The 24,340-nt window shown below is 44.5% G+C and overlaps 2 protein-coding genes across 8 annotated transcripts; one reads left to right on the top strand and one right to left on the bottom strand.

Moving 5' to 3' along the window:
- Positions 1 to 70: 70 nt before the first annotated feature.
- Positions 71 to 4,924, bottom strand: NDUFB2 (NADH:ubiquinone oxidoreductase subunit B2). The gene is made up of 4 exons (XM_073322404.2): positions 4,772 to 4,924; positions 4,537 to 4,681; positions 1,469 to 1,567; positions 71 to 165 (listed from the first exon to the last, which is right to left on the bottom strand). Exons 1-3 carry the CDS (start codon positions 4,855 to 4,857, stop codon positions 1,493 to 1,495), a joined length of 306 nt encoding a protein of 101 aa, XP_073178505.1. The 5' UTR covers positions 4,858 to 4,924; the 3' UTR covers positions 71 to 165; positions 1,469 to 1,492.
- On the top strand, positions 4,393 to 23,932 carry LOC140902338 (uncharacterized). 7 transcript variants are annotated; one of them, XM_073322355.1, is made up of 12 exons: positions 4,393 to 5,435; positions 6,713 to 6,939; positions 8,761 to 9,126; positions 10,290 to 10,381; positions 10,590 to 10,764; positions 13,697 to 13,925; positions 14,554 to 15,113; positions 16,835 to 17,000; positions 18,058 to 18,251; positions 20,651 to 20,814; positions 22,163 to 22,412; positions 22,765 to 23,932. In XM_073322355.1, exons 2-12 carry the CDS (start codon positions 6,736 to 6,738, stop codon positions 22,987 to 22,989), a joined length of 2,625 nt encoding a protein of 874 aa, XP_073178456.1. In that variant the 5' UTR covers positions 4,393 to 5,435; positions 6,713 to 6,735; the 3' UTR covers positions 22,990 to 23,932. The 7 variants fall into 7 exon arrangements, with proteins under 7 accessions (XP_073178456.1, XP_073178447.1, XP_073178475.1 ...); XM_073322346.1 differs by having other exon boundaries at positions 4,393 to 5,287; XM_073322374.1 differs by lacking the exon at positions 6,713 to 6,939 and having other exon boundaries at positions 4,395 to 5,287.
- The last annotated feature ends 408 nt before the right edge of the window (positions 23,933 to 24,340 follow it).

Genomic DNA, 24,340 nt, shown 5'->3' on the forward strand with positions numbered 1-24,340 from the left:
AGGATTCTTGTGCAAAAAGTTTCTATAGAACAGTGATTTAGTCAACAAAAGAATCTTAAAAAGCACAAGCTTGTAACTTGAGTTTTTATTTACAATGTGGATTTGCTGAAACACAGTTGGACAACAGCCAAAGCCTCAACTTCTTCAGAGATCCCACCACAGGACCTGCAAGTGACAAATGGGAAGAAAATTGAGAAACTCAGGTTGTCAGAGTCCCTCCCATATCAGTACAAACATATGCCAATAAAACCCAAACCATCTACTTAGGCCTTTTTTGGCAGGAACCTGTTTTCCCAGGATAATGTTCTAGTGCAAAAAACACCTACATTAACAGCTGCAATGGTTTTTAAAGATCTCTTTAAATGCAGTTGTTTGAATTCCCACTGCAATTGGAAAAAGTTTGTCTTAACCAGTCTTCGATGGAAACAAGGGCTTGACAGCAAATACTTTCATCTTTTTGATACTTGGGAAGGGAGGGAAGACCATTCCTTTAACTGGAGAGCTTCAAATGAGGGGAGGGGTGTGTGGGAAGAACTAAATCAATGTCTCCATTACACTTTTAAAACGGATAGTAACCCATTGAAGGAGGATGTAAGTAGTTCCTAGCATTAGTAGAGGAAGCAGAAGGCAGTCGCTGGATGAGCATGGTACCTCCTACTAGCTTTTAGAAACTCAAGCGCCCACTCAAAAGATTTAACAGATGTCAGTTTACATCCCAGACAAATCCTAAAAAGCAATACAACTAAACTTTGAAGCACAATCCTGTTAGGATTCAAACTAGTTTTAGGGGCCTCTGTACACCTAGTATTAGGAATGGGATCTAAAGCCTTTCAACTCTACTTCACTAGGTACAGTAAGTCATGGCATCAGGAAACAGTTATAGACGTGGAGAATTTGATGCAAAAAAGCTTTAGTTTATTCTTGAACTTTTATAAAAAAAACATGCTGAACAGTGGTGGAAGATAAAAGGTTTATCCCACTACATGAAGTAGATTAAGGGTGTCACAAAATTACTAAATGACTTAGTAGCAGGGTAAGTTAAAATACTCCTTTACTGGACAGAAGTACCACTTCAAATTCCCAGCCAAAGTAGCATGTCCTCAAAACTAGATAAGGGTAGTCACAAAGCACTCTAAGCTCATGCAAGTCCCAGTCAATAGGGGACAATGCAAACAGCTAAGAAAAGATTTCAGAAAAAACTACCACCCTATTCTGTGAATCAGTACATTAACAGAGGAAAGCAAAAGGCTCCTGAAGTCTGCCAGTATATCCCTCTTCATGTTCAGGAATACACTGAGCATGACAAATAGGACAGCACAAACACCTAAGGACTCATCTATCAACTGTGCTATGGGAGAATCCTGTTCAGTGTTCACTCTACATCAATTCATGGGGCTCAGAGGTTGGACATTAAGTATAGCTCATTCTAAAGATTATCTGAAAAAGGGAAAGTTTCAAGACAACCTACACACTGGTAGCTGGAGCTGTAAATCTATTCTTCATCATCAGGAGGGATCCCCAATTCCTCATCTGTCCATTTCGAAGCATCTGGGTAAGGAAAGTGACCCTTGTAGGGGAGGAAGAACATTCAAACAATAGTTAGTGAATATTTCATTTTCTACAGCGGTTCCCAAATTGAGGGTCATGACTTCAAGTGGGGTCACTCCATCAGCATATAGGGGTCATGGCAATCCTGAGTGTACGGATGACACCATTTCATTAAATGGCATCCTCTACACACAAGTGCAAGGTCATGCTGCATGGAGGATGCTATTTTACTCTACAAAATGGTGTGACCCCTCCAATGTGACCTCATGCACACAGTGTGTACAGATCATGCGGTCTGGAGGACGCTAACTTGAAAAGCAAAATCCACATGGCATGACCTTACATGTACAATGTGTGCAAGGTCATGCTGTATGGAGGAGGCTATTTCAGGAGAAAAGCATGGGAAGCAATATATGAGAAAATGGGGTCATGCAGGGAAAATGTTTGGGAGCTTCTGATATACTACCACAAGAAGAGATCCTGAATACTTGGTTAGTAACTATAATGGATGCTAGAGGCACATTCTTTCTAAAAATGCAACAAATTTGGGTGCTATAACATCAATCTCCCCCTGCACTGGGTGGTTTGGTGTGGCAAAGGCATTGGTTTGAATGGTACTTAGGCACCTAAATCCCAGTTTTGGCTTCACTGTGATCCACAAAACTGCTGCCAAACCCTGTGGTCACCTAAACTTGCTTGGCACCTAAGTTTTTGGGTAAACAACCTCTGTTTTTGTGCAGGTGCACTGCTGTCTCCCTCAAGGACTCTGGATACCTATCTCCCACCTAATCCCCAAAGCAATTTGCAAACCAGGGTTAAGATAAGCATTTGGCCACTTAAGTGACATGTGGGGCCCAATTTAGTAGGGATCCCTAAAGGGTGCTAAATTCCAGCTGGAGGAGGAGCTGAAGATGGTGGTGCACACCTCCACTTTTAGACTATAGGTTAGAGCAGTTGCCTAGGATGTGGGCAAGCCAGGTTCAATTCTTCCTTCCTCCCACTCCCCCCTGGACAGGGAGAAAGGATTTGAACAGGGGGGCTCCCACCTCTCAGGAGAGTGCTTGAACCATTTGAGTTCAGGGATATTCTGAGGTGGGGCTCCCTCCATGGCTCCTGCTGAAGCTGTACCACTGTGGGTAAATAATAAAGTGACTGGAGCAGGAAGACTGGGCCTGAGGTCTCATCTCCCAGGCAAGTGTCAGAACCAGTGGACTACAGTCATTCTCTCTGGCCCAGTAACGGTTCCACTTTAGATAAATATTTAAATAGTCAGTAGCCCAGAAAACAAGAGTGTAAAAATGACTCTACAGTCCAGTGGTTAGGACACCCATCTGGGAAATGGGAGACAGCAGGACAAACCCCCTTATTCCAATGACTGGAAATAAGGCTTAAATTTTTAACAGTCAAAAATATTTAACCATGGGAACAAAATATCAAGGGTCAAGGTGGATTCTTTATCACTGACCATTTTAAAATCAAGATTGGATGTTTTTCTAAAAGATCTGCTCTAGGAATTATTCTGGGGAAGTCATACAGGAGGTCAGACTAGATGATCACAGTGGTCCCTTCTAGCCTTGGAATCTAGGACTATGAATATCTCATTATTTATCCACAGTGGCACAGCTTCAGCCTGGGTCTTCACATCTCAAGTGAGTGCTCTAACCACTGGACTCAACTACCAGTGCTGCCACCTCCTACTTCAGGCCATCTTGTGTAGAGTGAGGCAGATGCTTAACTCATACTAGTCCTGGGGGAATTCTGCACTTCTGCGTGTATGCATAATTAATGAGCCATGCGTATTTTTATTTTGTGAAAAAAAAAAAGCTTCTGCCAAAATGTTGCTGCAGTTCCACCTTTTGCCCACCAGAGGACACAGCAGCCGCTCCCAGCCAGTGAGGGGAGAGAAAGAGCCTGCCTTCTTTGCAGCGCCTGTCAGATCAGGTCAGGAAACAGAGGCTATGGGGAGAAAGACAGCATGGTATTCTGGGGTGGGGTCAGACAGGGGCTCAGAAGGGCTAGTGGGGGAGGACAGGGCCATGGCGTGGCGGCAGAGACACACATAGGGATGGGGCAGGGGGTAGAGCCACATGGGGACAGGGGAGGTGTGCCTGAGTGGGGGTGGAGGAACACATGTGGACAGGGGCAGATGTGCCTGACTAATTGGGAGAGGCAAAGGGGAAGCTTCCTAACAATCCATCACCTCCCCACCAAAAAACCTGTTCCATACTTTTCCCACCCATACCCAACACCCTCCAAGTTCACACCCAGGCTCCTTTCCAGCAATTTACTTCCCTCTTCCTCAGCTCCTTTGTTACCCCCTGACTCCCCCAAGCCTTTACACTGCTTCTCAGGGGTGTGGGAAATACGGTTCTGTACTGTAGTTTAAATGAATTATTACTCAGAGTTCCCTGTTAATATGCCTAGTAAGGAACTGGTTTGTCAAAAAGCATTTCCTGAATTTTTGTTGTTGTCTGTATTGTTCCAGACATAGTTGCTGACAGGTATTTTGAAATAAATGACCAAAAATAATTGAAACTGGTGTGATTATATTGTGTTATTTGGACAAATAAAACATGCAGAATTTTAAAATACGGTGCACAGAATTTTAAACTGTGTGGTGCAGAATTCCCTCAAGAGCATCCTGCTCACAAGAAACAGCTTAATCACTTAAGCCCCTTGACTCCAGAAAAGGGGTTCCTATTCATGGATAGATGCCTCCCTGCAGCAAGACCAAACACAGTCCCGCTGAGAAAGAGATAGGACTTAATACCCCACCCAAGTCACCATCTCCCATTGGCTAACTTACACAACCCAGCACGGTTACTTTTGCAGAAAGGCGCCTTCTCTCGCCCACTCGTTGTACTAGGGGCGGAGAGGCTCAACTCCGGCTACTCCTATGATTTTCTAGGCACCGCAGCGCTCGGCACTGGAAACCCCGCCGCCGCCCCCCACAGGCCCCTTCCCGCACCGGGCCCGGCCCCCTCTCACCAGCACCGCCTCCGGGTTGTGCCAGAAGTGCCACAGGATCCAGAACCACATGAAGCCGCTGAGGAGCTCGCCGTGGATCACCTGCCGGCGGGTCAGCCCCGGGAACTGCCGGTAGTGGGGCTCGATGTGCACCCCGCCCCCCGCGCTGCAAGGGAGGCAAACACAGGGGCCCGTCAGCGCCCGCCAGGCGCCCCCGGCCCGGCCCGGCCCAGCCCGGCCCCCGGTCCCTACTCACTGCCGCAGCCCGGCCGCTCCCCTCACGTCTCTGGCGCGGAGGATCCGGACCAGGCCGCCCCCAGAGCGGCCCAGAGACCCGAGCATGACGCCACCGGCCGAGCCGCCCGCCCGTTCCCCAATGTCACCTTCCGGTATTGGGGGGGGGGGAACGTGGCCTCCCAACAAGAGCCGCACTGATTGGCCTGAGCCCCAGCGGGCACATACCAACTGTAACCACGGAAGGAGGGAAGAGAGAGAGAGAGACAGGGACAACCCTACCGCCTCGGCCCTGCGGCGGGGACGCTTACCCGAAGTGACGCCCTCCCGGTCCCGGTAATGCGGAGAAGCGCCATCCTTATGGTAAGTAAATAATTGTTATCCCCCCCCCTTTTTCCAGGAGTGGTACCGGTCCAGACGCTACCAAATCCTGGGAGGGGGATCCGGTGAGCAGAACCCCTTCATTAAGGCGGATAAAGAGGAGCGAGAGAAACATGGCAACTCCCCACAGCTATCCACGGCGCGTTCTCCCGTAGAGGTGTGTGTGTGTTTTTTACCTTAATCTGTATTAACGGACGTGCAGAAAAAGGCTCCCACCCAGCTCCGGAGATGGTTCCGTCCAAGGCGCCTGGTTACTAGGCAACGGCATCCTAAACTGCAGATTCCGACAAGCGAGTGGGAGCCGGGTAAGTGGGAGCCCGGGGCGGGGGGAGGAGCATCCCCAGACACCCCTGCCCTTGGGGGGCCACATCACACTGCCCTGCCCGGGGGGGGGGGGGAGGGCACCCACCATACATTTGTGCCCTGCCCTGGGGGCCCAGAGGGAAACGCATACACACCCACACTGACCCCTGCCCTGAGGGGTAGAAGAGACCCACACCCGCCCCTGCCCCTGCCCTGGGGGCGGAGGGAAGAGATCCACCCCCCCCACACACACTGTGCCCTGCCCTCCATTCTCTGCATCTCACAAATACAAATACATCGGGTTCCATGCTGGTCAGGGAGCCCAAAGCAGGGCTGGGCAGTGATGGCCGCCACCTTCCAGACAGAAAAGGCTCGGAGGGGGATAGGGAATTTTAGGGGTGAAAGTACCAAGCATAGGCATGGAGGAGAAGGTTGGATTGCCAGCCCCAAGTATTCAAAAATCATTACTCAGGCCCCCCCAAAATCATGAGATTGACTTAAAAATCAAGAGATTTACAGAAAAATAATACATTTTGGGTCATTTTTATTTTCCTTCTGGTTTTTGAACCTCTAGGTCACACTCAGGTGACATTTTGAAGCCTGAGGGCTAGAAACTGAGTTTTATTTTTTAAATGAAAGCTGAGAGCCTCCTGTAATCACATGATTCCAGGAACTGGAACTTTAAGAAAAACACCAGGTAGTGTGAAACTCATGGTAAAATCATGAGAGTTGGCAACAACTCTGCAATTAACAAAGTAATAAAATGCTGGAAACCAGCATATCTTTTCCTAAACTAAGTTCCCTGCTGGTTCTACTAGCCCATGCAGCCAAACTAGTGATAGCACCAATGGGAATTGTTTTTAAGAGGCTTTATCTGTATGAGAGAGTGATGAGTTAACTGTAATGTCCCTGAGTTAATGGGAAATGATATTGCATGCACACACAAATTGATGCTACAGTTGATGCCTGCTGGCTAACAGTGTGTGAAAATTACTCCCTACAAGTTCTAAGGGTGGTGCTGTAGTTGATGCAAGCTCATTCATCTGAGTGCCTACACGATGCATCCTGCTACTGTGATCAGATGCTGTAGTACAGACAATGCTTTGGGTGTGTTTTTTTTAAAGCAGTTGAGAACTATGGGAAAGTAAATACACTGAGTGTTATATGACTGCTAATTTAGCACAGGTATTGGGAATAGATTGGATTCACCTTGTACCCCAAGCCCTTTGTAAAGTCAGTTTTAAGGATCTTTTCATAAATGATCTGTTTGTTTTGGCAGCTGGTTGTCTTCATGCTTTGGCCATGTCGGTGCTTTCTCATCCCTACTGTGCCACCTTACCTTTGGTTGGTGATCTCCAAGACCGGAATGTCACCTTTGTGGTCAATATGTTGGAAGGCATGTCCTCCAAGCAGGATTTTCTGAAGGAGCATCTCATAAAGACTCTCTTCTTGATGGCCAACAGGCCAACAGAGTCCACATTCAACATCATAAGCTTTGCCAGCAAGGTAATGCCAACGCAGCCATTGCTGGGCAAAGGGTTAAGGTTTTATAAGAAAGCATAGTAAGGTGACATCAGTGGAAACAATGCTTATAATTGTTGCTATGTTTGAATTATAGTAATTAACTAGTGTAATCTCTGCCAGGTGAGGTGGCTGTAACAAGTTAATGGTCCCCAGTGGGGTGAAATAAGTATAATAAAATAGGGTTGGAAAATGCCTAGTGGATTACCCAGTCCCTCTCCCTGCCAGCATAGGACTATTCCTCAAAGTATAATTTCTTGTGTTCTGAGTACTTGGTTCCACAGCTGGCCTGGGGATATCCTGCTCCTGTTTAAGAGCTGACAGTTGTGGCAGTGTCAAAAAACGGAATTCGAACATCAAGTGTGATGGTGGTTCCACTCATTTGCATGGTAATACTTCAAAATCTGGAAGAGCATTCTCATGCAGTAGCAATGTTGGCCTCTGAGCGCTGGGAACAAATGGAAAGGGATGGGATTTGCTGGTAGATGCCTTGGGATCTTTCATGCATGCTTCCTTACACTTGCTTCCTTATTGCCTGGTTCTCATCATCCCTTTCGCACTTTGCCCATCCAGGTGGTCCTCTTCTAGAATAGTGAAAGATGACTTTCCTGTTGCCCTATCACCATATCTTCCTTTAGTTGAGGGAACATGGAACCCAGCTCTCTGACATCTTCTCTTGTATGTCTCACCAACAATTGAAGCTTAATATAGCCAAAACTGAACTTCTGACCTCTCTTCCCACTATCTGTCACTATTGTTAACTGTACCATCCAGGGGCGGCTCTACCAATTTTGCCGCCCCCAAGCAGTTGCTGCTGAATTGCCGCTGCCACAACAGTGGCGGAGCTGCCGCCAAATTGCTGCCACGCCCGGAAGAGCGGCAGAGCTGCCGCCCAAAAGCCGCCACGGCGGGAAGTGCAGCCAAGCTGCCGCCGAATTGCCACCACGGGACACGGACTGCAGCCCCATTCTGAATGCCGCCCCAAGCATCTGCTTGGAAAGCTGGTGCCTGGAGCGAGCCCTGGTACCATCCTTCCTGTCATTCCAGCCCCGTAATGTGATATTATCTTTGACTCTTTCATCTCTCTAACCCAGCACATCCAGGACATGTCCAAAACTTGCTGTTTTTCCCTTCATAACTTCACTAAGATTTGGTCTTTTCTCTCTGTCCATGACTGAAATAACTCTAGAACAGAGGGAGTTAGAGTAATCTAGCATATTGACTAAAATCAGTCAGCTCACAGTTACCATACTGAGTTATACAGATGGTACACAGAAAAACATGAGGTGGAGTTAGATAGCAACGAACCTGGCCTTTAGAATCTGTGATTACACAGAGACTCTCATAAGACACCATCATAAGACTAACATTTCCTTTTCATTTTTAACCAGGGAAATTTCTGGCTTTCTACCACAGCCCTTGCTGGGTGGTAAATTCCTCTTATTCTCCTTCCATCTTCCTCCAAGGAAATCCTCTACAACCCTGTTGGGGGCCTCAAAACTCCCCTCACCCTTAAAGACCATAGAATGGCACCCCGGCTTCTTCTCCAGAAAATTTAGAGCCCATCAGATCTTAGCTGACTAGAGCAATTGTATTGCAAGATGGAAGAAACTCCCTTCTCCACCCCAGAGGATGAGCAGGCTGAGAATCAAGTCCCTGATCTCATATATGTCAGACCATTTACCAAAATATCAACTAGCTAACTCATTTCTCAGTTTTAACGAGTTTTAAAACAATTATGTGTTATAAAATATTTGCTTAATAGATGTTTATTGTGTTTGGTTAAAAATTTTGGCTTTTGTACAGGTGATAAAATGGTGCAATAGTTTGGTCAAATGTTCGCTCAGTAACATCATTGAAGCAACCGCCTGGATTAGAGCTCTGCAGTGTGGGAATGGTGCAGATGCTGTGAGTGCTTTGGCTATGGCATTTGAAGATCCCACCTGCCAGGTGGTATACTTGGTCACTGATGCACTCTCTGAGAGTGCTTCAGAGGAAATCTGTAGCCTTCTCGCAGAGACTGGAGAGGAACGCCCAGTGCACACTGTGTACTTGGTAGAAAAGCCAGGTGACCATGAAAGCAGCACACAAAAAGAAATGGAGAAAGTAGCCAGACAGTCTGGAGGATCCTTTCAGGTGATCACCCCACACCCTCCTGGAGCTTCAGAAGAGGTAAGTCAATAACAGCAGTTTTAGATTAAATGAATGTTTGGTAATCCCCATCCTCATAAACAAAATTTCACAAAACCAGAGCTAGGGCAGAGGAATATTTCTCTCTAGAAAGGTGGCCACTACATATTTTGTCTGGCTACCTGCAAACAGAGCTGCCTGTGATTAAAGAAAGGAAATAAATTCAGAATCTCTGTTAAAGATTATGTCAGAAATTTCAAGATTGCACATGCACACAGTTGTTCTAATGAGTACTCTCTCCCTTTCTGTAGTGCTCACAACTTTAGACTCATACTTGGGAGTGTAGTGCATGCAGTATGCTCTACCTCAGGGGAAGGGGAGCATCTCATAGTGCTCTTGAACAGCAATACCTGAGACCAGTATTAGGGATCAAATTTAGATATATATATATATATAGGTGCAAACCCGTTGACTTCACCAGACCTGGATTTGGCCTGTGAAGTGGTGCAGATAGGCTTTCAAATGAACTGATTCCAGCTTTTGAAAAGAGAGACTATGGTCTTGGGGAATGAGGTGGAGATCCTGGAGGAAGCCCTTGCAAAGAACGTATACCTTATTCCTGCCAATTGATTTCACATTTACCATGCGAGCTGTCTGTGCAGCAGTGTTGGCTACAGTAGGTCCAAATATCTTTTTAGACATCCCATTGGTATATGGGTCACCATCAGCAGGTAACATTGAATATTGTCCTTCTAAAAAAATAACAGTAATGTTAAGCAGTGCATTTAGTAAACAAAATATTAATAACACTTGGCATTTGTCTAGCATTGGTCTTCACAGATTTTTTTCACAGTGTGGATCACATCTTAATAAAAGGGTTATGCAGGGCACTTGGACACTGACAAGAAACAGACGATCATTTAGCTATCATATGTTAACATCTTTGATTTATTTTGTATTTATATTCTAGTCTCTTAATGTTCTTCCTTTTAAACCTTTAGATTGCTTGAAATAGGAGAAATCAACTATAGTACACTTATAAAAGCTCATATACAACATTGAGAGGTGTGGTTAAGAACCAAGATAGATTGCTGAATTTTGTTTGCGTATGGATTAAGGCTTTAAATATAAAATAACTGGTTTAAGGATTTATGGCTTCATTCAGAAATTAGTTTAATTTTCTGCTTCTCCTTCCTGTTTTCCAGGTAAACCCAGGGTGTACCTCAAGCATCCATTGTTGCAATGTTATCAGTAAATACCCCTCTTGTTCTCTGCTGATGAGTCATCCCAAAGCACAGTAAGTTCAAAATGTGGAGCATGGGACTACCAAAACCATCAGAGTAGTAGCTCAATTTGATAACCTAGCGAAGGAAACAACTTGGAAACCACCCCAGGTTTGGGTGGGTTTTCTTTGGCTTTAATTTTCATAAATTGCAGAAATCTGCATTATCTATTGTGAGAATCTTAATGCCTTCTTAGAACATACCACTATTCTGTTTCCACAGCTTTCCTATATGTGTCTGTGCAAATTCCCCTACTATACCTCTGACAACCTTGACAAAGGAAGATTTAATGGACTGGTCCCTAGAGGCTCCCCATTTGCTGAGGGGGGCCCAAGTCCTGGCTAGAAGAGAGACTGATGGATATTATTATCTGGGCCACATTGCCCAAGAGGTGAAAGTAAGTCTTTAATGTAAATGATGGTTGTAAGTGATTCCTCTTTGGGTCACATGTGATGTTTCTCCCTATCCCTCACCTTGGGCTTCACTAGGATGGGTCTCCTTTGGCTATCCCATCTCTCTCTCTCTTGCTGGATGGGTATTAAGCTATCCTGCAGTGGCTCACAATTGTGGGAATCAACCTCAGGGTAGACTGTTAGGAAACCAGGCACAAACCCCACACTGGTTGTGACTTCTATATGTAGATGTCACTAATCAATTATCAAGTGTCAACTCCTCAGGCAGACAGTCTCCTTGAGTACTCTGATGTATCTCGCCACCCAGATAAGTGTATTTTTGTGATTGATGGTCCCTTACACCAAAGATCACAGCAATCCTCAGGTTACTCTCAGTCCCAAAGGACCAGTCACTTACCCTAGGCCAATTGCACTTTAGATCTCACACCAAAGACGACATTTGCAGTCAATCCTATAACAAACTATCTAAAGATTTATTATATAGGAAAAGGAAACAAGAGTTATTTACAAGGTTAAAGCAGGTAAGCATATATACACACAAATGAGTTCCAATCTTAAGCTTTAAAAAGTAATAGAAGCTTCCATAATAAGCAAGCTCTATATGTCCTTTAGGGATAACCCAGGCTAAGCACTGAGGATCTTTTGCTTATGCTTAGTAATCCTTGCCACTCAGAGTCCAAGCAGCATAAAGATACAGTTCCTCCCTGTTAGGGATTTTATTTGCTTCTCCTTCATGTGTTTTGAGCTGCAAACTCAGCTGATGGAAGGAAATCACTTGCATGACTCCTTTTCATGAGGGGGGGATAGCAATCAACAAACTTTTGTCCTCTCTGATGTTTCACAATAGTTCACCTGGGCCTTTCTTTTGAGACAGGACATAACACCTTCTGTTGGAGATCAGCACTTTACACTAATTAATGTCTCCTGTCTGGTGACTTACACAGTCACAGAGACTTATAATACAAATGCTTAAATATTACCTTACAGTATGGGGTACAGATGTTAGAAGTGAGATTAATACATGCAGCATCTTACAAGCATTCAATAAAGTCTAAACACTAAGCACATTTTTATAATTCTAACGCCTGTTTACACACAGGTGAGCCAGAATGGTTCCAGCAGTGTATTTGTCAGTGTTCCACTGAGGCTTGAGGTCCTTGGCATGAGCTGGTATCTGGGATTTCCTAATCATGTTGTTCTTTGCTTTTCAATGACTCTTAGCTGTTTACAGCAAGGAGTCCTGCAATCAGAAGGAGACACATTTTTGGTGAATGCAGTAAGTTGTCACTCAGAGCCAGTCACAGCCAGCAAGTTCTTTATATCGCCTTCACCTAGTTCCACCCAAGCTGGAAGCAAAGTCTAGCAGCTAAACAACGCTTGGAAAAAAATCGAACAAACTAAAATGCCCCTCTCCTGGATCCCTTTCTCCACAGGCATCTCTGCTGGGGTGGGTTTTTTTGACTCTCCTCTCTCTCAGTGGCAGCCTCTGTTGTTCCCTGGGTCTCTGTCTGCAGCAGAACTCCTGCCATCGGGTGGCCTGGCCCCCAAGACTTCCCTTTCTGGGGGAATATGCCACAAGGGCCAGAATATGCCAGTACAGTGCTCTTTGTTCAGAGGGCATGGCCGTTGTATAACAAGTGGACAAAGATGCTTTTGTTTTGGAGCCGATCTCTGTAGTTATCGACTAAAGACAGGTTTCAGAGTGGTAGCCATGTTAGTCTGTGTCAGCAAAAGCAACGAGGAGTACTTGTGGCACCTTAGAGACTAACAAATTTATTTGGGCATAAGCTTTCATGGGCTAAAACCCACTTTGGTTTTCTAAAGAAGGGAATGCTCACTGAAGAATTTCATTGGTATGAATTCTGTTTGGTTTTTAAGATGACATAATCTCAGGCCTCCTTTGCTTTCTTCTCTTTGGAAATGTGCAATCAGCAACCTTTTATGGTCAATTGAGTATTTCACAGCCATACAAGGAAAAGCTGGGTATAGAACCAGGGTTTGAGCTAAGGATCACTTAAATTAAACAAATGTGACTATCAAATGTGCAGAGTCACTCCCTGTATGAAATCCTCAATACAGTTCATATAAGTCATTGTTTTGTGAGGGAAAAGGAAAATGCTATCAAAGCCCTTCAGAGGTTGTTTTATCTGGGCCAGTGGTCATCAAACATTTTGCAAGATGATGTGACTGAGTTCAGGATGAGGATACTAGGGGGCAGGCTGGCTGATATAGCGGCTCTATATCAGCATTGTTAACTCTGTGACCCACCCTAATAGTGGAAAAGACCATGCCCTCTGTTGTTTTAATCAGGAGGGAAGCAGACTGTTTTGGGAAAAACAGAAGAAAAGGGTGTTGGCTTCTTGGCACTTGTAGAATTTAACACTGAGCTTTCCCAACAATTTGCCAGTTGTGGAGCAGAGGAATTGCCTGAATTACTCCCCACTCCTAGGGTGGATGCTCAGATTAAAGCAGTAAAAATTATGGCATTGGGAGTATTTTACCATTTTATTTTCCCCTTTATTACTATGTAACTGACCATGCAGCAAAAAGCAGTCTGTCTTGGCAACCCTTTTTCAACTGACTGGGGTGATAGAGGTCTTCCTTAGCATGGCAGTTGTGCTGCTCATCTCCAGTGAACACAATTCTGGCAAGATCCAAGAGTGGAGGGAGGGGAGGGCTTTACCTGGTAATCCGCTGTGGTCTTCAAGCTCTTTAACTACCCTTAAAGCCTGATTTGGACAGAACAGAGTAAAAAAAAAGTAGTGTTCTAGGTTCAGTGGGTTCTCCGACCATGTGCTATTTTTTGGAATTTCTGCCAGTTGCCTCTCCCTAGTGTTAGCAGCCCCTAGCCCCTGTGTTTGGCCATTTGTGGGACTCACCTGTTTGTCTTGCATACCACATGGTTTAATCCTGCAGGGCTCCAGGGAACGTTTTTTAATCGAGTTTGAGAGAAGTCGGCTGCTGAAAGGCAAGGTACAGTTTCGCATGCAAGAAACACCCCTCTATGACATTATCCACTATGAAGATGCCAGGCGACAGCCACTGGCTCCAGGAGACAGAGTCTTGGCACCATGGGAGGCTAAAGGTGAACGATATGGCCCAGGCACTGTACTAAAGGCTGCAGAGAGCTGTGAAGCACAGTTAGGTACAGTACATTTTTTCCCATTATTATTTATATTGGAGTAGCACCTTGAAGTGTGCTAGACACTATACAGAGAGAAAAGCACAGTGTCTGCCACAAGGAGCATACAATCTGTAATATCTTCCTCTCTTCTTTCCGTCTCTTTTCCTTTCAGTGCTGCTGAATAACCTTTTCCTGTTCAATGCCAGAATTTTGTGCTGCTTCATGAATCAACCTGTAGGGCTGCTTTGTGAATGGGGACTTTGAAAGCATTTAATCTGTTGTGGAGCCAGGCGATACCACTTCTGACATAAAGAGAAAAAAAAGGGTTCTGGGGCCTCTCATGTACCCAGATGATTTAGGCTACTCTCCAGATGCATATTGGGTGAAATCCTGGCTTCACTGAAGTCAGTGGGAGTTTTGTATTGACTTCAGTGAAGACAGGATTTTACCATTGTCTTCTCAGTAAGTTTGAAAGAGATGAGTGTGAATCCTAAATATATAAAGCAAAGCCACTTTTAAATGGTTACAAAATCTTTCCCTGCTTTCTATAGTACAAGATTGTGTTTCATCTCCAGGTCTCCAAGAGATCAATCAGGCATGTTTTTGGCATGCTTCTAAAGTGCTGTTTGTCATTTATTTCTATTTGCAGCCAGTGGAAATAGCAGAGTGCTGGTCAATTTCTGGAATGGTCAGACTAAGAAGGTGTCCTCTGACTTAGCTGTACGGATTCCTCTGCCCCTGAGCGAACGCATCATCCTGGAACTTCAGATGCCATTAGTAGCCAGGCAAATGTTGGTGGACTCAAGCTCAGACTATCCCTACATTGTGACACCTGGTTACAGAGCTTCAGGGCATTGCAGACAGGATCTAGTTTGCTGGCAGGGTTCCACACAGGTTGAGTCATGTCCTAACTGCAGCTCTGGATGTTCCTCACTTTGCCATTGCTGCCTTAGAGGCTGGTTGCCCATCAGGCCCACAGTGAACAGAGCACAACCAGAAGATGTCCTGATCCCAGGAACAAGCCTGACCAAAGAAGAGCTGAGCAGGAAGATAGAAGAGCAGCTGTCTAAAGGGAGAGTCCCCATTTCAGAAAGGGTCTCCACAGAGGAAGATAAAAAGGAAAAGAAGAAGAGACTAAAGAAAGAAAATGCCCCTAAAGATTTAGGATCCTGTGTGAAGATAGGAAACAAGGTTACAGAACCCAAGAAGGTAGAGAGTGCTTCATACTGACTATGGTATTACAACATCCTTTGCTATAGTTGCAGTAATATCCTGTGGTTCTGTTTTCTGTGGCAAAAACTTATTAAAAATACTGGACTAGATTATCATGTATAATTGAGCTCTGCTAAGGATGCGGAAATCATAGATGGCTTTCTACCATCTTTCTGAGCCTTTGATCTAGGGAATAGCTGGGCTCTCATTCATTCTCTGGCACTGGCTGGAATAGACTCCTAGTGGCTACTCCACTTGCTCAGGATCACTGGAGCACAACACAATCTAGCCACACCTCATCCTGCCTTGGCATGCCCCCTTTGCAGTGTGGGTATGGGCAGGACAGGCTGTTGCTAAGATGGTTTTGTACCACTCAGTGATTCCCCTACAGAAGGAATCCCTACTCACCCTGTTAAGGCAGCTCCATCCATGACACAAAGGGGTAGGACTAAGAGTGAGGATCTGGACTATATTGGTTCCACACTCAGGTATTTTTGGCATGTTTATTGGTTCCAGGGTAACTTGTATGTTTCACTCTTAACATTTGATTTGCTTGGTTATTGTTGTTCTGCATTAATATATGAAATAATACAGTGTTAAATGCACATACAAAGATAACATTTATTGCATCAGATGTCTGTACAATTAACTGGCAGCATACCTACTGCCCATGTATAAATCATGGTAATTGCTTGTACAAGTATAGGCATTTTTGTGCACACTAATCAGTCTCTTTGGCTTTAACAAATATGGTCCCCCAAAGATTTTTAAACCAAAGAGTAGAATGAAGATTTTTTTTATACACAAGCACTTTGTAATACTAAACAGTCCTTCAGAATTCAGGGTTTTCATTTTATTTTCTTTGTTTGTAATGTAAATAATTCCTTGGGCTGAGTGTTAGAAGCCGATTCTCAGTTAGTATAAATTGTCAGAGTTCCATTCATAGATTAATACATATAAGTCCAGAATGGACCATTATAATCATCTAGTTGAACTTCCTTCATAAAACAAGCCAGAGAACCTCACTCAGTAACTTGAAATCACTGGTGTTATGACAATTTACACAACGGAGGATCCCCACCGAGATTTTGCAATTTAATAATGAATGCATTTCTTCCTTTTCTGTTTAATGTGGTGCTCATGGAAGGGCAGGCTATCAGCTAGAATGAGGCCTAGTTCATGCAGGTATTGTGCATTAGCTTCTTCATGTGGCTCTCCAGGGAACCACAATTCTGATTTACCTCACCTCCTACTAGTGTGTGTCTGCCAATGCACCTTATTCCTGGCCTGCTACTCCAATTTTGGGTCCCTTTAATGCAGAAATATTGCCAGTTGTGGGGTAGCTTTTACATACAGACAAACCTAAGAAATGGGCAGAAACACCTATGTTTAAAGACTTCAGTTATTCCTTGAGTAAAGAAACCAGTTTTATTTTCCTTCTGAAACCCCAGTTTCAATAAGTTTGGCTTGCTTGTCAAAATGACAGTAAAGTCTGTCACCGCTGTGTCAGCAATGGTGACTCCTCTCCAAGCAACATTTCCCTCCAGCTGAAGGCTCCCCAGTCATTCAAGTAGTATCAGCCAGGGTTAGTTTACACTAACCATGGGATTAGTGCAGTAATGACAAGATCATACGGTAGCTTATTTTGTAAATTCATGTTACTGACACATTCTACTCCCCACTGGCTAAGCATTTTGATAGTTTCCTGTTGTTTCCAGAGCCCTCAGAAGGAGATGGCTTCAGCAGATTTGATGGGAGATGCTCGTGCCATGCTTGATATTGCTGTCCACCCAAACACCTGCCTAATGGAGTCAATGCACAATGACAAAGAAGACAGCAAACACTGTGGGGCTGATCCCGAGTCTCTTCTGAAGAATGAACCTGGTATTGATATTGTATCAACTAGCTGTTTCATACAAGCCTAGGACATGCCATATCAGATGAGAGCATTGGTTCTTCCTGTCTGGTTTCTTGTCTTTGTCAGTATTTCATTCCTGGTGCCTTAAAGGAAGATGAAAAAACACCATAATGCATCTGGTCAATCGTGCTCTGCTATGCTTAGGGGCTAGTGGTTGTGCACTATGGTGATTTACTTACCTTCCTCTGAGACATGAACAGTTCCTTTCGGGCTCCTGCAGCTGCCACCTTCCCTGAAGTAAGAGCTTTGATTGCCCCATTTTAGCATGCACTACAAATTTTATTAGTCCTAAAGCTATCCTACCCTTTTTAAAATCTGACTGTAGTATTTGACTGGACTGCCTGTGGCAAAGGATTTCACAAGCTGACAATAATCTTTGTGAAGAAATACATGCTCTTCTTTGTTCTGCTTTTTAATTGCCACTTTAATTTAAGAGATTAGTGCTCTTTAATTGCACTGTGTAACCCCTTGTTCTAGTATTATAAAAAAGGTTCATAGTCTAAAATATCTTTTAATTAAGTCCCCTTTAACCAATGCCCTCCTCACTTAAGAGAGATCTGTGAGATGTGCAGGCAACTGGGAGTGGATTCCAAAGGCCAAAAGCCTCCTCCAGCCACATCACCTATTTAGTGCCATTGTTCCATTCCCTGTCCTGCCTCCTACGAGGAGAGGCTGAAGCTGGTATAGCAGAGGTGAACATTTCCTCACAGCCAGGATTTCCAACAGCATTCCCTACAGTAACTCCTACTGAGGGAGGCTCAGTAGATGTGAGCACAGTCAATGCTTCATCCCAGTTACTGGGTAAAAACTCCTCCTTGTCTATGTTGGCAGGATTATTTTTGAAAGTGGTGACCATCCTGTGGTCACTAAAATGCTCTCATTTCCTTGGGAAGAAATGTTAGTACTTACTGGTAATAAAAAGATCTTGCTTAAATGCATTTTACTTTAACACATTTTTCTGTCTATCTGTTCACCATTTTGTAAGGTGTCCATCACCTTTTATATCTCTAATTTGTCTGAAAGCTCTTTTTCAGTCCAGCATGACAGAAGCTCCAGCTCAGCATCACCCAAGGAACCCTCCCGTGAAAGCACATGCTTTCGGCACTTCCAGTCTCCAAGCTATGTTTGACCGAGTGGATCAATCACTGAAGAAAGACCGCTTGACCATTGAATCAGTTCTGCATATACAGAGACCCCACAGCGCTCCGAGTATACAGGTTAAGAGCGCACAAGATTTTCTAGGAAAAATAAAGCCAACATTTGTTATTGCTGACCCAATGCCTGGTCAATGTCTGTTTAAATCAGTTGAACAGATTCATGATTGGCTTGTGCCACAAAGTTCTTTTTGTCAATTTCCGGAAAGGTTACTTCCATAAGAGCCTAATTAGAAGTAAGGAAATCTGATCTCTGATTGGCTAAGTGCCAGGAGAATGAGTTGACTACTGGACACTGGCTCAAATTCTCCAGTGCAGCCAACTCCCATTATCCTTAGCCATCTCTGTGCCAGCATAAATTAGACAGCCTAAGGGCTGCTCTAATTTATGTTGATTGTCAAGAGGACAGGGATACCTGGCCATGCCCCAGTCACACTCTTTGCTGGCAGCTGGAGGTGTAGGTACCTCTACCGTATTGTGGGGGAATCCTCCAATGGTGTAATCCTCCGGGGCAGGCTATGCTGTTTTAAGGGCTGCCTTATGTGGGGAGTGAGGTTCAAAGCAGCTAACCCAATCTGGCCCAATTAGTTCCTGGCCATTAGGTTCACAGGATTTATTCACATGGCATGGTATAAATCAATTAGCATGGCCTCATTTTTGTCCATTTTATGATGACATGTACTGCAACAGAAGATACATACAAACATCAAACCCCCATCAATACATGCTGTCATTGTCCAGGAACAGGACATTTTCTTGTATGCTGATATTAATACTTAGCCCTTCTGTGGAGCTTTTCGTCTTCATATACTGACTAATCCTCAATCATCTTTGCAAGATATAGACAATAATTCTTCTTTTACAGATAAGGAAACCAAGGAACAGAGCAGTTAAGTGACTAGCCCAAGGCCATAGGGGGAGTCCATGTGAAAGCTGGGATGAAAATTGAGGGTGTACTAGTCCTCAATACTGTGTTCTAACCACTAGATCAGTGGTTCTCAACCAGGGGTACATGTACCCCTGGGGGTACGCAGAGGTCTTCCAGGGGGTACATTAACTCCTCTAATTATTTGCCTAGTTTTACAACAGGCTACATAAAAAGCACTAGTGAAATTGGTACCAACTAAAATTTCATCCAGACAATGACTTCTTTATATTGCCCTATATACTATACACTGAAATGTAAGTACAATATTTATTATATTGATTTTATAATTATGTGGTAAAAATAAGAAACTAAGCACTTTTTCATAATAGTGTACTGTGACACTTTTGTATTTTTATGTCTGATTTTGTAAGCAAGTAGTTTTTAAGTGAGGTGAAATGTGAGGGTACACAAGACAAATCAGACTCCTGAAAGGGGAACAGTAGTCTGGAAAAGTTGAGAGCCACTGCACTAGATCACACCGCTTTTTCATCTTCCATTTATAAAGCACCTTTTAATTTTTTGAAGTTTCACTTTATTTGTTTTAAATCTTTCCAACTGTAACACATTAAGCATGAACCACTTACAGGGCCTAGGTTTTGCAAATTAATACACATGCCACACAGCAAAGAATAGCAAAACACTTGAGAGATTTTGCAAAAATACCTACAGCTTCAGACACTGACTTTTTAATTAAAAAGCAGCAGAAACATTACATGAGCCTTCTAGGGACAATCAGGAAAATAGGGAAGGCAATTGCAGCCTCAAGTTCCTAAAGCAACAGAACTATAGCTTATTGTTATTTAAATTAAAACTTGGATCTGAAGCTTCAGTGATTAATTACAGGATGATTTGCCTCCCTTCAGGTACACTTGTGTTAGGAGTACACTGCATATTCAGGAGACAAAGTAAACACTGCACAATGAGATAAAAACTCAGTGGATACTTCATTGCTCATGCTTTTCATCCCTAAGGATATGCTTTTACAAACGGCAAATAAGAAACACTCTCCAGCACTAAAATACAGCCACTTCTTATGTGAAACATGGCAACTACTCACCTCTGGATACATTACACCCCAGGAAGTGACAAATATAATATCTGTTCAAAACTACAGGGAGAAATTTCCTTTGCCATAGGTAGGCAGAATGTAGTTATCCCCACTGGAATTTGTTAGCACATGTAGGTTAATACCCCAAACTCTTGTAAAATCCAAAGTGGGATTTTTAATAACCACAAGTGGTCAGAACCTCTGTTCTAATCCAAAAGTTGCTGTAACAACAACATAGGGCAGTTCTGTGTATTGCATAAATGCTGACTAAGCTGCAACAGTGCTGCCAACTGAATTGTGAATACCATTTCTTGAAGTACCTGGATTTTCCTTCACCCAGCTAGTTATAGACCATGCTTGACCTGTCCATAGAGTTGCTCTGAGAGCTCATGAATGTCGTTGGAAAACTAAGCCTTACTGATTATACAGGACTTCAGTTTACATTAGGAACAAACCTTTACTGATATTAAGGACTTTTTCCTTCAGAAATCAGTCACCAAAGGTGCAACTCAAGAGAGCCTGAGAAAGATGAACTTCAACACAGCCAGGATTGAGCACAGAAGGCAGCAAGCGGAGCAGAGACAGCAGAAGAGGGAACAACAGCAAGAGGCAGAAGGCCTCAAACGGCAGTTGATGCGCGACAGCAGGCGGTAATGGTGTGGGGTGCAGGTGGAAGGTCAGAGCGTGGAGGAAAGATTTCAGCAACTCCTGAGGGTTCTCCATGTCTTTATAAGTACCGGGTATTCTGTAGTGCGTGCTTCCTGAGCTAGTCCTTTAGTACTATTTATTTTAAATGTTTATAGAGTGTTCCCCCACCCTAGTGGCTGAATGGTGGTCACAGTTGTCCATTTAGAGCCTAAGACTTGGAGGGGTTGAGCACCCTCAACTCCCATCCACTTCTGAGGGAAGGGAGGGCACTTACCACCTTGCAGGATTGGGCCCTTAAATAGTACAGTTGGTTTAGTTATGGTTATGAAATGTACTCCTTCTGCCCTCCCCAGCAGCTGGAGTTTACCTTCTTCTTCCTGCAATTTGATTAACTGATGAATTTCCAGTGGTGACTCATGAAATCCGAGACATCTTTTAGAATGAAAACATTCTTATATTTTGTTATGAGTCAGAGGAGTCAAAATTATGCCCAGCTGAGGAATCTCCATTGGTCACTTTCCTGCGAGGGCAACACCTAATTGCATGCAATAGAGCAGGACCACAGTTGTCCTCATCTTTGGGCTTGCCTACACAAGGAGTTATTCCTAATTAATTCCCAGTATGGATGCTCTCATTCTGGAATAAGAGTGCCTTCTTCTGAATTAGCATAATCCACTTTAGAAGTGGATTATGCTAATTCAGAAGAAGACACTCTTACTCTGGAATAACAGCATCTACACAGGAAATTAATCAGGAATAGATATTCCACTTTGAATTCACACCCTACCTTAATTCAAATTGACTTTCCTGTGTAGACAAGCCTCATCTTGATCTGATCTCAGCATATGCTGGTGAAGAAAAAATAGTGTATGTTGGGACCTGCGGAGTCAGGTTGCATCTCTATTGAAGATTAAGGTAGTCTTGGGCTATATTGTAGACTGTAAATGCAGGCTTGCATTTGGCAACAAATTGCAGTTTAGCCACCCCTGTTCTAACAGTAACAAAACTGGGCACAATAAGACAGGAAGTAAAGTACATGTTGGCTTGAAATTGCAAGATGAACAGAGGGATGTAGAATGTAATAGCTAGCGATGGTTGCAAACTTTAGACAAAAACAAAATTTCACATTTTTTTTTACTATTTTCCCACCATCTGTAGTAATTATTTGAGCAGGAATTTGTCCAGGAGACTGGGGTTAATCTCCTTAACCTTGCAAAAAGTGGTATTCTGGCTTCAATGTCCAAAAATTGTCAGGACTTCTGGCTTACATCCTATTCATTGACATTGACATTTTCCCTTTGTTTCGCTTGGTTTCTGACAAGCTTTCTGGAAATTCTGTTTTGGACACAGACAGCGGTCTCTTCAGAGGACACTGCAAAGCTTGGAGAAGCAACTGGAGTACAATAACATGGTCTGCCAGCACATGGCAAAGCTCCAGACTGGCAGGGCAGAGAGGAGCAGAAAGGAGTCCTCCTTGCAGGAAGAGAAGAAGAGAAAGGAGAGTCAAAGGCTGCAATTCTTAAAGGCACAGCACTTGCAGAGAGAGGAGTTGCAGGTAGAATACAACCAGAGGAACTATGATCAAGATAAAAAGAGGCAGGTAAGGGCTATTTCACTGCTTTTCTTGGACTCTTCCTTCTCCTATACTGGAAGCAATGCACTGTCTAAAATAGTGATATTATTTGGAGATACAAATGTGAAATGTGAATTTAACATATACAAACTGATGAAAGGAGAGACGGAGATGTCCATATCTCTAAGGACTATTTCAAAATGCTGCATGCCAGCCTTCTGTAGCAGGAGTCCATCCAGAGAACTGTTTAGAAGGTGCTAGCTGTGGCAAATTCACAACTACCCCATTCCCTATTTCTACCAGTAACAGGCACTGGATGGAACTGAGCCTGAGAGCTGGTTATAGGACTTCAAACATCCTTTCACTCCCTTTGCTGTAGGATTTGCTGAGGAGCAGAATGCAATCCCGGCAGGAGACCCTAGAACAAGAAATCCAGGAGCAGGACACCCATCAGAGGAAGCGTGAGGATGCCAAATGGAGAGCATTCCAAAATCGGGACCATTTCCAACAGAAGCTGGAAAAGGAGTGCCAAAAACATCATCACCTCCAGCAGTACCTCAGAGAGCAGAATCTTTTGATGCTCCGGGCCTCGCTGCTGTCATAAAAAGCCTTTCGCGTAGGCAAGTAGGCCTCTGAGCATTGTAAATCTTGTAAGTATGAGTCCGTGTGCTGGGCCTAGAAAATGGTGCTACTGAAACAAGCAGATTTATTATTATTAGAGCTATCTGATAGCTCCCCTTCATCACAGCCAGAGGGCCTTTTCAGGTATGTGTCACTTATATGCCTTTCTTTTTGGAGAGTCTAACCCATCTATCCAATGTGAAGAGACCCAGCTGTCTGGCTTCCTTGTGCCTTATGTGCTACACGTGTGGTAGTCTAGCAGATGGAGACAGCCCAGGTCAGGGCTAGGGATGATAATGCACAGCAAACGAGAGAGGAATTTGCAGTGTGATTTGCTACCACAAAAAAACAGCGCAATGTTGAGTTTCGGACATAGGCATCCCAGGGAGCAGGAAGGTGAGAGGCCCTGCCTGTGGGACTCCAATGAGAGCATCCCTGCAATACTGCATTCAGTTCTGAGCCCCTCAGTGAAAGGAAGATGGCAATGAATTGGAAGGACTGAAGTATCATAATGATTAAAGTCAAAATAAAAATACTGTATAACTTAGCCAGTGAAGAGGAACATTAGGCTGTAAACACCAAGGAAGGAGAATAATTATTTAGGCTTCTACAAGAGGTATGCTTAGGAGTAGGGACATAAAAATAAGAAACATTTGAATGTCAGGAAAAGCTTCCAGAAAGCACAGTCTGTTAAGCTGTGGATTACTTTCCCATAGGAATTGTGGAAGCCCCATCCCTGTAGCCATTTTAAACTAGCCTTTAGGCACAGCCAAAGCAAATCTATTGTTGTGAACAATTCAGCACTGGCAAGGGGGTGAACCATGTGACTAGGTGTGACACTCTCAGGGCCGGTGCAACCACTAGGTGAAATAGGCGGTCGCCTAGGGCACCAAGTGGTTGGGGGCGGCCGTGGAGCGGAGGTGAGCTGGGGCAGGGGGGCGTGGCGAGGGCCGCCTGCAGCAAGTAATGGGGGGGGCGGTGCACAGGGGAACTGCTCCCCACCCCAGCTCACCTCTGCTCCGCCTCCTCCCCTGAGCACTGCCCCGCGCTGCTTCTCTCCCTCCCAGGCTTTTCGTGCCAAACAGCTGATTGGGGCCGCAAGCCTGGGAGGTGGGAGAAGCGGCGGCATGCTTGGGGAGGAGGCGGAGTAGAGGTGAGCCGGGTGGGGAATTGCTGCACGCGGCTCCCTGGGCTGAGGGAGGGGGCGGCAGGAAGCTGCCGCACAGCTCCCTGGGCTGAGGGGAGGGAGGGAGAAAGGGGGCGGCAGGGAGTTGCCGCAGGGGGGGCACCTCAGGGCGACGGGGCAGGCGCAAGGTGGAAGTTTCACCTAGGGC

Source organism: Lepidochelys kempii, chromosome 1 (genome assembly GCF_965140285.1).
Source record: "Lepidochelys kempii isolate rLepKem1 chromosome 1, rLepKem1.hap1, whole genome shotgun sequence".
Classification (NCBI taxonomy): domain Eukaryota; kingdom Metazoa; phylum Chordata; order Testudines; family Cheloniidae; genus Lepidochelys; species Lepidochelys kempii.

Coding starts and splice junctions, on each gene's coding strand:
- LOC140902338 (XM_073322329.1), top strand. CDS start 6,598: ATGACTGCTAATTTAGCACAGGTATTGGGAATAGATTGGATTCACCTT. Junction 9,127..10,289: donor CTCCTGGAGCTTCAGAAGAG/GTAAGTCAATAA, acceptor CCTGTTTTCCAG/GTAAACCCAGGGTGTACCTC. Junction 15,114..16,834: donor AGGTTACAGAACCCAAGAAG/GTAGAGAGTGCT, acceptor TGTTGTTTCCAG/AGCCCTCAGAAGGAGATGGC.
- NDUFB2 (XM_073322404.2), bottom strand. CDS start 4,857: ATGCTCGGGTCTCTGGGCCGCTCTGGGGGCGGCCTGGTCCGGATCCTC. Junction 4,682..4,771: donor GGAGCGGCCGGGCTGCGGCA/GTGAGTAGGGAC, acceptor CCTCCCTTGCAG/CGCGGGGGGCGGGGTGCACA. Junction 1,568..4,536: donor ACAACCCGGAGGCGGTGCTG/GTGAGAGGGGGC, acceptor CTCCCCTACAAG/GGTCACTTTCCTTACCCAGA.